The 12,933-nt window shown below is 46.8% G+C and overlaps 2 protein-coding genes across 2 annotated transcripts in view; both read right to left on the bottom strand.

The window, feature by feature from the left end:
• Window positions 1–12,933, bottom strand: part of LOC120370247 (protocadherin gamma-B5-like) — a 234,953-nt gene that overhangs the window by 26,519 nt on the left and 195,501 nt on the right. Inside the window, exon 3 of the mRNA XM_039484632.1 lies at window positions 7,962–8,020. Within this exon, the coding sequence (XP_039340566.1) occupies window positions 7,962–8,020 (59 nt within the window). The remainder of the gene's footprint in view (window positions 1–7,961; window positions 8,021–12,933) is intronic.
• LOC120369813 (protocadherin gamma-B1-like) overlaps window positions 7,969–12,933 on the bottom strand; it is a 101,304-nt gene continuing 96,339 nt past the window's right edge. Inside the window, exon 3 of the mRNA XM_039483485.1 lies at window positions 7,969–8,020. The gene's annotated coding sequence lies outside the window, so the exon portion shown is untranslated. The remainder of the gene's footprint in view (window positions 8,021–12,933) is intronic.

Here is a 12,933-nt window from a genome sequence, read left to right as displayed (position 1 = left end):
GGCAAGGTGGTCCAGTGCCAAGATAGGGATATGTGTTCCGTCCGTCACCCCACCACAGTTAGGGAAACCCATTGCAGCAAAGCCATCCACTATGACCTGCACATTTCCCAGAATCACTACTCTTGATAGCAGAACGTCAATGATTGCACTGGCTACTTGAATCATAGCAGTCCCCATAGTAGATTTGCCCACTCCAAATTGATTCCCAACTGATCGGTAGCAGTCAGGCGTTGCAAACTTCCACAGGGCTATCACCACTAGCTTCTCAACTGTCAGGGCAGCTCTTGTCTTGGTATTCCTGTGCTTCAGGGCAAGGGAAAGCAACTCACAGAGTTCCAGGAAAGTGGCCTTACACATCCAAAAGTTTCGCAGCCACTGGGAATCATCTCATACCTGCAGCACTATGCGGTCCCACCAGTCTGTGCTTGTTTGCTGGGCCCAGAATCGGCGTTCCACTGTATCAACCAGCCCCACTGCCACCAGGATGTCCCAATTGCCACATCCCATGCTTTCAGGAACGTCTCTGTCCATGTCCTCCTCACAATCGTCCTCGTGCTGCCGTCTCTTAGCCAGGTTCTGCACATACTGCAGTATAATGTGCGAGGTGGTTACAATGCTTGCAACAGCAGCAGTGAGCTGAGCAGACTCCATGCTTGCCATGCTATGGTGTCTGCATGGGTAACCCAGGAAAAAAGGCATGAAATGATTGTCTGCAGTTGCTTTCACAGAGGGAGGGAGAGAAGAAGGGAGGGAGGGGAGACCGATGGCATGTACCCCAAACCACCCACAACAATGTTTTTGCCCCATCAGGCATTGGGAGCTTAACCCAGAATTCCAATGGGTGATGGAGACTGTGGGAACTGTGGGATAGCTTCCCACAGTGCACCGCTCCATGAGTCGATGCTAGCCATGGTAGTGAGGATGCACTCCGCCGACTTAATGTGCTTACTGGGGACATACACAATCAACTGTATAAAATCGATTTCTAAAAATCGACTTCTATAAAATTGACCTAATTTCGTAGTGTAGACATACCCTGAGACAGATTCCTGTGAAGTGAGGGAGTCAAGCAACAGCCTGTTCCGCCACTCAGACTAGGCATGTGGTGGTACGTGCATCATACAGAGACAAGCGTGCTTTCTGCAACCCTCCTGCCCCCAACAACTCACCTCAGCGAGTCCCAAAATCAAACCCACTTGCCAGGGACCTCCTCTCCTGTTTGCACTTCACCAACATTTGACAGCTATGACTGGCTAGCCTCCTCCAGGATAGAAAAGAGCACCTGGCTGCATGCATCTCTGGCCTCAAAGTCATCCTCTGCGTCTGAGTCCCTGTCCACAGCCTCATCCAAGATTTCCTCCTCCTGGCTTAGTCCACTCTTGCCTGGCATGGGAGACACTGAAGTATCCACAGTGGTCTTTGCAGTGGAGGTGGGGTTGCCACTGAGTACCGCATCCAGCTGTTTGTAGAACTGGCAGCTCTTGGATGCAGCACCAGAGCAGCAGTTTGCCTCCCGTGCCTTGTGGTAGGCATTCCGCAGCTCCTTTACTTTGAACGTGCATTGCAGTGTGTCTCGGTCATGGTCCCTTTCTGTCATGCATTGTGAAATCTGTCCATAGGTATCATAATTCCTATGGCTGGAGTGCAGCTGGTATGGGACAACCTCCTCTCCCCAAATGTTGATGAGGTCCAGCGGCTCGGCATTGCTAGAGGCGGGGGATTGTCTGATGCGTGGGGCAGGCATGGCCACCTGGAAAGATGTGCCGAGACCAGTGCACACATCACTGAGCAAACAGGAAGGGGACTTTCAAAATTCCAAAGGAATTTACGGGGTGGGGATGACAGTTAATCACCTGAGGGCAGGGCAGTAGAGTTCAAACCGATGACCAGAGAGGCAAGAATAGGCATTGTGGGACACCTCCAGGAGGCCAATCACAGCTCTGTAATACACTGGTCCCACAGTGCTGTACCCCAGGCACAGTAAGCTGTATGTCTCTCAGGGTAGTTTTTTTACAGCGCTGCAACTGCACAGTTTCTGTGCACTAAGTGGCTTGGCAGTGTATACACTTCACGAGTTACAATACAGAAAGCTGCTTTACTGTGCAGAAACTTGACAGAGTAGACAGAACCTAAACTGAAGCCAGAGATCCCCAGGGGCTGTCTCCTGGGTCTGCCCTGAAAGACATTTTGAATAGACAGCTCACTAAAACTCTGTCACTCTTAGGATTTAAATGGTAACTCATTTGTGTGTCTATGTTTGCTTGCTTTAACCTGTAAATAACTCTTATTTCTTTTTCCTAGTTAATAAATATTTAGATAATTTATTACAGGATTGGCTGCAGGCATTGTCTTTGGTCTAAAATCTATGGTACCAGTTGGTCTGGAGGTAAGTGATGGTCTCTTGGGACTGGAAGCAACCTGAATGCGGTGTGATTTTTGGTGTAAGTGACTATTTATCCCGAAGTCCAGTTTGTCTGAGCAGCAAGATAGACTGGAGAGTCTAAGGGGACTGTCTGTGACTCCATGGTGAGACTGTTATAGTGATCCAGGAGTTCACAGTTGTTACTGGCTTGGTGAACTCTAATAATAGAACACACTATCAGTCTGGGGCGTCTGCCCTGTTTTTGACAGTCTGCTCTGAAGTAGGCACTCATGGCTGTGAACCACTCCAGACAGCGTGACACATCATGGGGCTTTAATTTTATTTAAAAAAAAAAATAAAAAGCCCTCTCTGTTAAGCATGCTTTAGGTGGCAGTGTGCAAAGACTGTGCCCTCCTCCAACATCCGCTTTCCTGCTCCCAGCATAAGAGCTGCTTCAGTGGCAGCACTGTGTGCGCACAACCCTGATCTCATCACAAAGGCTTTATGTATTGAATAACGTGCAATATACAGTACGGGACCTGCTTCCATTATAACACAAGCTCAGAGCACTCCAGTGCTCCTCGCACTGGGGGTAATGCCATGGTAGCATTCTGTACATGCAGTACTGTGGAAGCAGTTCCTATGCTGGTATAGTATTAGGTACTATCCCTTCAAATAGTTTGTGAGCCTTCTAGTATCCCTAACTATATTCTGTGTGTTTCAGAAGCCACCAGAACCCTGCCAGAGCAGCAGTGTCTGTAACTAGGCCTTGAATGTTATCTGTAGTCAATAAACACAGTTATCTGGACCCACTGTGCCCAGGTTATTCCTTCATATCATCTTTGTTGTGTAATGAGCAAATGACACAATGGCTGGGATGAGGGTAGAAGACAACGGAGGGGTGGCCATTGTCCAGAAAATGGCCACATAGACACTTTGCTAGGCAATAGGGGAGACAATATTAAAAAAACAACAAACACATTATGTCCTTGTCTCAGTCTTTCAGGCACATGATAAAGCTGTAACATTCGCCCTAGGCTAAGCAGCCCCTTTAGGTTTAACGGGGTCCAAAACCTCTTTGTGACTGTCCTAGGAAAAGTCGAGTACATTTATTATTAGTTATTATTACTGTGCCCATGAGCATCATTACACTAGATACTAACGCCACAATCTGCATTATGCAGCACTAGATTGTAATCATGGTGGGAGAGCACAGGCATGTAACTTCACTCTGATTACAGTTGCTTCCAAACATTAAACAACATTTAATAGATTTTCAGATATTCAATTACATGTGCAAAGGATGTGTGTATTTGTGTGTCTAATGTGTCTAGTAGCAGAAATGGCCAAAGGACAAAATAGACTGTAAGTCACTTTTACATTCTCCTGTTCTTTGGGCTGGCTTGATTCCTGACATGAATAAGAGCAATCTTAAAGCTGCTTTATGTTATGAGTAGTGTAAGAGCCATCTGGGATCAGTTAGGCTAGCTACTTGGGTGTTTTGCATAACTAGAGTGGTGCAAAGCAGACAGCATCAGTGAATTGGGCCCAAAGATTATGAAAACCCTATAACTGACAATTCACTTAAAAAAGCCTAGATGTGTGAAAATTCACATTAGACATTCTGATAAGAACCTTAATTCTGAGGCAGATGATATCACTGTATGTGATCATAGCATGTCTCATATAAGTTTACAAAGACTGTCTTAAAAGACTTAAAATAGTTTCACTTCAAATTAACAGATGGGGTCCAGATCTGGATCTAAATCTTCCCCAGTTTTCAAGGGTTAAGAGTGGCCATACTGGGTCAGACAAAAGGTCCATCTAGCCCAATATCCTGTCTTCTGAGAGTGGCCAATGCTAGGTGCCCCCGAGGGAATGAATGGAACAGGTAATCATTAAGTGTTCCATCCCCTGTTTACAGGTACTGACTTCTACTGGCGCCGGTGAGTGCTCAACCCCCACTCTGCCCCCTGCTCTGCCCCAACTCCACCCCCCATTCTAAACCCTTCCCCAAAGTCCCCGCTCCAACTCTGCCCCCTCCCTGCCCCTATTCCGATTCCTTCCTCAAATCTCTGCCTGGCCCTACCTCTTCCCCTGAGCGTGCCACGTTCCCGCTCCTCCCCCTCCCTCCTGCAGCTTGCTACTGCTGTTTGGTGGCGAGAAGCGCTGGGAGGTAGGTGGAGGAGCAGGGACGCGGAACACTCAGGGGAGGAGGTGGAGGAGGTGAGGTGAAACACCCTACTCCTCCGGTCCCCTCTAGTTCAGAGACACTGGGAGCTGGATGTAGAGCTCCAGGTCCTCTGTTCTTTCACCAGAAACCATCACCAATAAATGTAACATATTTTAATGATCAAATTATTTACACATTACCCAAACTATGTTGTTTTGTTTCTGATATTGCTGCACGATTAAGATATATTTTTAAAGCACGTCTTCTGCAATGTAATGGCCAAAATTCTGTTCTCTGTAAACTTTAACTGACAGAGGCCACATGTGGTTTATTCATTATTTTCATTACATTGATAACCTACACTTCACTGTAACAGGCCAGCAGGGGTAGGGCAATCTCAGGGTGCAGGGACTCCTGAACAGTTGTTACTGACTATGAAGCTCAGTCTGGAACTCTGTCCTTTCTGTCCCAGAAGTACAACCACCTACCCTTCCTCAGAAAGACTCCCCTTGGTGTGCAGTTGCTCACAGTGGAACAGGGGTGAATGTAGCCTGAAGCTGTTATTGGTGTGTGTAATGTGAATTTTCACACATTTTGATTTTTGCAAAGAGAATGGATGAAAGGCAAAGTTGTTGGTATCTATAGCTACATCACCTTAAAGGAATATTGGCAGACTTTTAACACTTATGATTTAATTAGTTGCAGTGTTCTTGATATAGAGTTTTTATTCTCGTTACATTAGCCAGCAATCAACAAACTTTGTTTCTGTTTTGGTAAGTAAGAGAGAGTGAGTGAGTGAGTGCGTGCGTGCGTGCGAGAGAGAGAGAGAGAGAGAGAGAGAGAAAGAGAGGATGCACGTGCATGGTTTTGCAAATCCCACCCACATACATATCATATTCACATAGCTGATGGTGTGAAATGGTTGTCCTTTTTACTAAGGAGTGATGAATTCACAAGTGGGTTATGCAGGTCACATAAGTGCCAGGAACACCCTTGTGCCACACCACACCTTCATGAACTCTGTAAATGCCACATATTTTACAGAAGATGGTACAGCTAATAATGTTTCTGAGAGTATTAAAAAGTTTTATTGGGACTTTAAAAAAAAAATTCTTCCATCTGCAAAGCCAGGCTCCCTTAGTACCAGGAATCCAATTATACAGAGTTCAGAGGGAGAGAATAAAACATAACTAACAGTAGAAAACTCCTCTAAAATAACCCCAATAGTTTTTCTATAGACTCAGTCAATCGCAGGGCTAAAAGCAAGTGTTGTTCCATTGCAAAGTTCTATTTCTCTCTCCTCACCATGTGGCATGAGGTTGACAGCCCAGGGTGCGAGGAGGCAATTGTAACGTTGCTAGATCAATGACAGACTGAACAGAAGCAGTAATCTGTACGACACTCATTTGGCTTACTCTTAGTCTGTAAGTAGGGGCCCAATTTGGCAAACACTTGTGCTTAAACCCTAATGTTTTGCTGAACTCAGGCCCAGAAGAACAAGCAGAAGCAAATCAAAGCTCCCTCTAAAGAATAGTTCCTGCAGGCCATGCCAGGAGCTGATCTATTGGGCAAGTGTGTGAATGTGCAGGGGATAATCTTGGTATCTCTACACCTTGGTGACTTTTGCAGAATCAGCAGGTAGGGTCACTAGTACAGGGTGACTGGAGTCTCTTCCCTTTTCCAAGGGCAGAGTACTGCTTCCACTGTGTCACTGGCTCCACTGGCCCAGAAGCAAGGCAACCACCTGAAATCTCATTGTCACTTTCCCATTTAGCATCTTGCTTTACTCCTAGATTGTTGGTCTGATCATAAATTTTATTTTGAATATTTAAACATTGTAATCTCCAATCCAAGTTATTTGGGATGGGGAAGTGGGAGCTTGATTTGATTTTTTTAAATATAAATTGTGTTTGCAGTTAGTTGATGTTTTATATTAATTTACATGTGCCTAGAGATTATGATGGATGCATTTTTTATAAATCCAAAAATAAATCATACTAAATTAACCAAGCTAGTCTCCTGCTTAATTCTGAGTAACCAAATTAACCTCATAAATTCCAAGCCACATTACTTAGTGACAGGGCTGACTCTATAGCATGATTTCATGAATGATCGCACCTGGCTCTGTTCCCAGAAAACAGCCCTTACTGCACACTCCTATTCACCCATGACTTGTCTCTCTTATATTTCAGATGGCCACATGGACACTTTGCTAGGCATATTTCAGGAGCCCATTGTGTACAAGCACTGTACAAACACAGAAAGCTGGTCCCCACCTCAAAGAGCCTACAGTTTAAATGTAAGATGGATACAGCTGCTTAGCTGATAATATGTGTGTGCCTGTGCATGAAATCCACAGGCATATGTGAGGAGGGCTGGAGGTAGCTCAGAGAATAATCCACTGGGAGGTGGAAGGGGGCAACCAGGCTGAGAGTGGAGGACCAAAAGGACCATATATTCCATGTGTTTTTGATAGGCTCTCCTCAGCCTCAGTTTCCCTGATCAACATGGAATCCACAGAAGTCCCTCAGTTTCCCTGATTCTACCTAGTACCTGTCTGATTTGGTACCACCTGGGGAGACTCATATGCCAAATTTTGAAAATAATACTCTTACCTACTACTACTACTAACAACAACAAATAGCATGCTAGGGAGAGTTGAAAACTCAGGGGTTTGCTACAATGATATGGAGACTTTTACCTATAAATCAACAGTTTAATTCCAGCCCAGATTGACAGTAATCAAAATTCGATACCAATGTAAAATGTGTTGGAGGTTTCAGTGATTCTAGACTTGCACTGAAATCATTAAACCACCAAGTGAAAGTCTCTGTGTAAACACTTTTATTTTAGAATAAACGTGTCTGATTTTGATTTAACTTGAGCCATTTTTTACTGATTTAAGCAAAAGCAAACTATGGTACTCTTATTCCAAAATACGAGTGTCCACATGTGCAGGCTTGCACTGAGCAACAAACAGTATGAATTCAAACCCATTGAGTTAGTTCAATGCAAGTTTGTGTGCAGACAAGGCCTCATTCCAGTTCCCAGTAGCCAGGTATAGGGAACTAGACAGACGATGCTGCAAAGAACACTAGCAGAATTGGTACTAATATGACCCTTTTTTGGGTGTCTCAGCAGAGAGGCCAAGGACTAAATTGCCCACAAGATTAAACTCCCCTCTCTGGCCAGGAGTGTTCCCCTCCAGATCAAGCATGAGCTGCAGAGGCAGGGTGAGGGTGGGGGTGGGGGTGAGTCTTGCGGGGGAGAAAGCTTGCCCTGCTTCCTAGGCTATATCTATTCTGTATATAAGCAGAGAAGCTCCATCTCCAGAGCCACCTTCCACCAGTACTGAAATCATAAAATCAACAAGAAAAATAAGAAAAGCCAGCATGTGTGCAGAGGAACAGAAAGTGACTCACTCACCCACTGGTTCCAGGTCTCTGGGCCTGAGAGAAACGCCAGTCCGGGTTAGGCTGAGCTTGCTGCAAGGGAAACAGAAAAGTAATTTAATGCCTCTATTCTTGCCTTTGGAAATCAAAGCAAACTGATCCAGGATTATTGCAGCCTGAAAATCCATCCATGCTTAGGAGAAGCTACAAATGTAGATGAAAGAGAATAATTTTAAAATTCAGTGGAGTAACCAGAAATATACCTCTCCATCCAGGTAAAACAAACAAACAAAGACACAAAACAACCAGATCCCCCTCCCTCTTGAATATTCCTGAATCAAGACAATTGCTAAAAAGCATGACAAAACAATTCAGTGAATAATCTTCCAGAATAAGCTCAGGAAACCAAGCTGTGAAAGAAATGAAGCATGCTATGGACTGATAAGGGCATCAGTTTAATCTGAAGAACTCTATAGTACCAGAAATAATTAGCTGAGGGAGAAACAGAGTTAATTGATGTGTTTTAATGCCAGAAGCTGGAATGATACCAGAACTTCCTAATTTGTCCTTTCTCCCTTTCTAAAAATGCTTGCACAGTGTCTTGATTTCACATTCTATATTTTAATTAATCTTTTCCTGGATACTGTGTCCTTGGAGCATTACAGTATTTTTCTGTCTATGTAGAAAAGAATTCACCTCCCACAACAAAATATATTATTTGTTTAGGAGACACAACAGACTATAGACATAACAGACCACTATGGAACTTGATTAGTGGGCCCTGTATCACTTTCCACCCAGAGTTTTATTATCAGACAAGGGGCAGTTTGTAAATAAAGGAATATATGAAACAGCTCTATGTATTAAGTCTTTGTAAGGAGAGTTAAAAGGGAGAACTGTTTTCTGTCTGAAATACAAGTACTTCCAAAAATCACAGACTTCTAGCTATCTTCTTAATTAACTCTGCAGTAATAGCGTGCTGCCCTTAGCACTGTAAAGATGTCTCCTGGGTTATCTTCGGAATGAGCAGTTTAGGCTTTATAAAGCAGAACAGGAGTTTACTAAGGAAAATGGAAGCTAGATACAGCTGACCTAGTTTTTATTTGGCAGAAGTTGTGATATTACTAATTTACCTACAGCTTTCATGATGTAAAGAAAAGCCTCAGAATAACTACTAACTTCCCCACAAAGGAGTCCCTTTGTCATCCAAGCTGTATTTATGCAAATTAAAAAGTATCTATCTTTTACTTTTTAAAAAAATATTTACACACACACACACACACACAACAATACATATATAGACACACAATTTGTAAATGATGACGTCTCTATTTATTTTCTGAAATGTTACTGTAATTGTCACTTTCAATTTTAGGACATACAGTTACTGACAAAAATAATTTTAGAGCTGGATCCCAAAATGATCAAACCTGGATGCCTAAATTTAGGCATTTATAGCCACGTATAGGCATCTAAATAAAAAGAGCCTTATTTTCAACTGTCCTGAGCGTCCTCTGATCTCACTGAGTTCAGTGGGAGCTGCAGGTACCAAGCACCTCTAAAACTGGGGCTACGTATTTATGCTTCCAAGTTTGAAAATTTTGGCCGGAGTTGTCATCATGACGTGATCAGCATGTAGTACAATACATCATCAAGTGAAAAGTTTCTGCCACACACCTACAAAATACTAAAAGATCAAAACAGATAAACTTTGTTTAGCAAACTACTCAGTTCCAAGTCCAGCTTCACATGCAGAATAAAGCAGTAAGAGGTAAATACAAAAAACTTCACATTTAACTTGAAGAAAAGCTGAAAAGCTTGCCTCTCTATCCAACATAATAAGTTGGTCCAATAAAAGATATGACCTCACCCACTTTGGCTCTCTAATATCCTGGGACCAACACAGCTATAGTAACACTGCATATAACAATGCAACGTGTCACTTACAAAACTTAGAATATGTTATCAAAGAATGGTTTAAGGAGAAGCTGCAGTTACCTGGGCCAGTCACTCTCAATTTCGGGCTCTGGTCCTGAAGTGTTAGATGCTATTCCCACCCAGGCATCCCACCTCCATTATGCAGAGCCCCGACTTTTCCCCCTATCTCTTGCTGGACAGGTGGAGGTAATGCACTTTCCTCAGGAGGCCAAAGTGGATTGAAAGGACTGAAGGGGAAGAGTGGATATTTATGAACAGGGACTCTGAACAGAAAGGACAGCAGGACACACACACAGCTTACCCCGTCACAGGGACTCACTAAAGCACTGGCCACCTGATCAAAGGCAGCCATGCTCTCCCCGGTAGTGGAATGGCTGAAAGGTTTTACGAAGAGGAAATCCCCTTGATCAGACATTGGAGAGAAACAAGACTTGTAGTGTTGTGCCTGGGACACCAGCCCAGCTCCACCCACATCCAGATACTTGATGAAACCGTCCGGATTCAACTGCCCAGGGAAGTTAGATGTGGACTTGCGGCCTGTCCTCCTACAACAGTGTGAGAGGGGCCAGCCTGCAGCTGTGGAGACTGATTTGAGGCACCTGGTGCCTAGGACAGCCAGCATCACGCATGACACCATGGAAATGGCTACCAGGGAGATGATGAGGTAGAGAGTGACGCTGGATGCTCTGGAAGGCAATTTGGGAAGGTCCAAGGCCTTGGCAAAGTCTTGTACTGCATTCTCCTCGGGGGAGATTACTAGAGCCACTGAGGCAGACAGGGAGGGAATCCCATTGTCCCTCACCTGGACCACCAGCCTGTGGGGTGCTTCTGACTCCCTAAGTGCCTCAGTTATTCGGATCTCTCCAGAGCGGAGCTCCACCCGGAAGGGACATGGCTCACTGGTCTCCTGGAGCTGGTAGGAGAGCCAGGCATTGTGGCCGCTGTCAGCATCCACCGCCACAATCTTGGTGACCAAGTAGCCGGGTTCTGCTGAGGAGGGGACTGTCTGTTGGAAGGCGGAGCCCCTGAGGACAGGTGGGTACACAATGGTAGGCGCATTGTCGTTCTGATCCAGGACAAACAGGTGGAGCATGGCGGTGCTACTCAGGGCAGGGGACCCAGCGTCCTGCACCTCCACGGGCACCTGGAACACTTTGTCCTGCTCATAGTCAAGAGCCCGTAAGGCGTAGATGGTGCCATTCTCTGGGTTGATGTGGAAGTAGGTTGAGATGGGCACATCCTGCGTGCCAGTGTCCAGAATGGAGTAGGAAAGCTTGGAGTTGGTGCCCACATCAGGGTCAGAGGCAGATACAGAGAACACAGAGGCCCCAGGAAGGGTGTTCTCCTGAATGTGGGCCGTGTAGGAGGGGCTGGAAAATCTGGGCACATTATCGTTCACATCGGAGATCTGCAGGAAGATAGTTTGCTCGGTGGACCTTCGAGGGGACCCAGCATCTGTGGCTGTAACAGTGATGTTGTATCCAGCAGCCTTCTCTCGATCCAGAGGCCCAGCAGTGACCAGTGAGTAATGCCCTTTGAAGGAGCTCACCAGTTTAAAAGGAAGATCATTGCTTATCTGCAGGTGGACGTGTCCATTTTCCCCAGAGTCACTGTCCTTGGCACCAATCAGTGCTATCACAGTCCCCGGGGGTGCATCTTCCTGCACGGGGCTGGACAGGGAGGTCAGCACAATATCCGGGCTGTTATCATTCACGTCCACCAGTTCCACCCGGAGGCTGCAGTGCCCCTCCATTGCGGGAGAGCCCTTGTCTCTGGCTCTAACAGTGATCTCGTAGGCGCTGGAGTCCTCGTAATCCAGGGGGGCTTTGGTTGTGATCTGCCCTGTCTGGGGGTCCAGGCTGAACAGCCTGAGGAATGTATCGGGGGCATTATTGCTGGTTTTGAACGAATATTCAACCTGCCCATTCAGGCCTTCGTCCAAGTCAGTGACGTTCAGCTGTGTAACCAGCGTCCCTGACAGGACATTTTCTTCCAGAAACACTTTGGAAATTGGCGGATCACACACAGGGGGGTTGTCGTTGGCATCCAGGACATGAACTGTGATCCTGGCAGTGCCTGATCTCACCGGGTCCCCACCATCGAGAGCTGTTAGGGTTAAGTGATGGGCCGCCACTTTCTCTCTATCCAAGGCGTTCTCCAGCACGATTTCAGGCATTTTCACACCATCTCCTCTTACATTTATGCTCAGGGCAAAATGGTCACTGGCGCTGAGTTCATAGGTGGAGATGGAGTTGGAGCCCATATCTGGGTCTTCTGCTACCTCCAGGGGTAAGCGAGTCCCTGGGTTCGCTACCTCGGTGATCTCTAAAGAAACTTCCTTCTTCGGGAACTGCGGCGCGTTGTCATTGACGTCCAGGATTTCCACCTCCACCCGGTGCAGCTGTAGCGGGCTCTCCAGCACCAGCTGGAGCTGCAGGGAGCACGTGGAGCTCCGACCGCACAGTGCTTCCCGGTCTAGTTTCTCATTCACAAGCAGGACTCCGTCGGCCAGGTTCACCTGGAAGTGCTGGCGGCCGCCCTCGCTGACCAGTCGCAGGCTGCGGGCTGACAGGCTCCGCACGTCCACACCCAGATCCTTGGCAATGTTCCCCACAAAGGAGCCGGGCTCGAGGCCCTCGGGCACTGAGTAGCGAGTCTGTGCGCGAGCCAGGTCCGGCAGAGAGAGGAAAGCACCAAGCAGCAGGAGCTGCCAGCGCAGACTCGGTCTCCCGGCCATGCCGCGCTCCGCTGTGTGTGTCTGAAGCCACTCGGCGCCGCCTCCCCGGCTCCCGCCCCGCTCGCTGCCTCCCGGGAACTCGCGCCGCCGGTTCCAGTGTCCCCGAAGTCTGTTTCTCGGGCGCTCCCGGCTGCCCTGCAGGGCGTAGCGGCGGGGGAGGGTGGGGGCTGCGGCCGGAGGAGCGGGAGGGGAGCTGATCTCAAACGCTCAGTTCCCCGGCAAAGAGCGTCGCAGAAAGTCGGCGGGCGCTGGGTGCTGACAAGTGACTATCCCTCCTCCCGACAGCAGTGCCCCTTCCCCAAAACTCACCCAGCCTGCGCTTCACGCACGC

This window comes from Mauremys reevesii, linkage group 8 (genome assembly GCF_016161935.1).
Source record: "Mauremys reevesii isolate NIE-2019 linkage group 8, ASM1616193v1, whole genome shotgun sequence".
Lineage (NCBI taxonomy): Eukaryota > Metazoa > Chordata > Testudines > Geoemydidae > Mauremys > Mauremys reevesii.
Note: the sequence above shows the minus strand (reverse complement) of the source record. Positions and strands in the feature narration are given on the sequence as shown.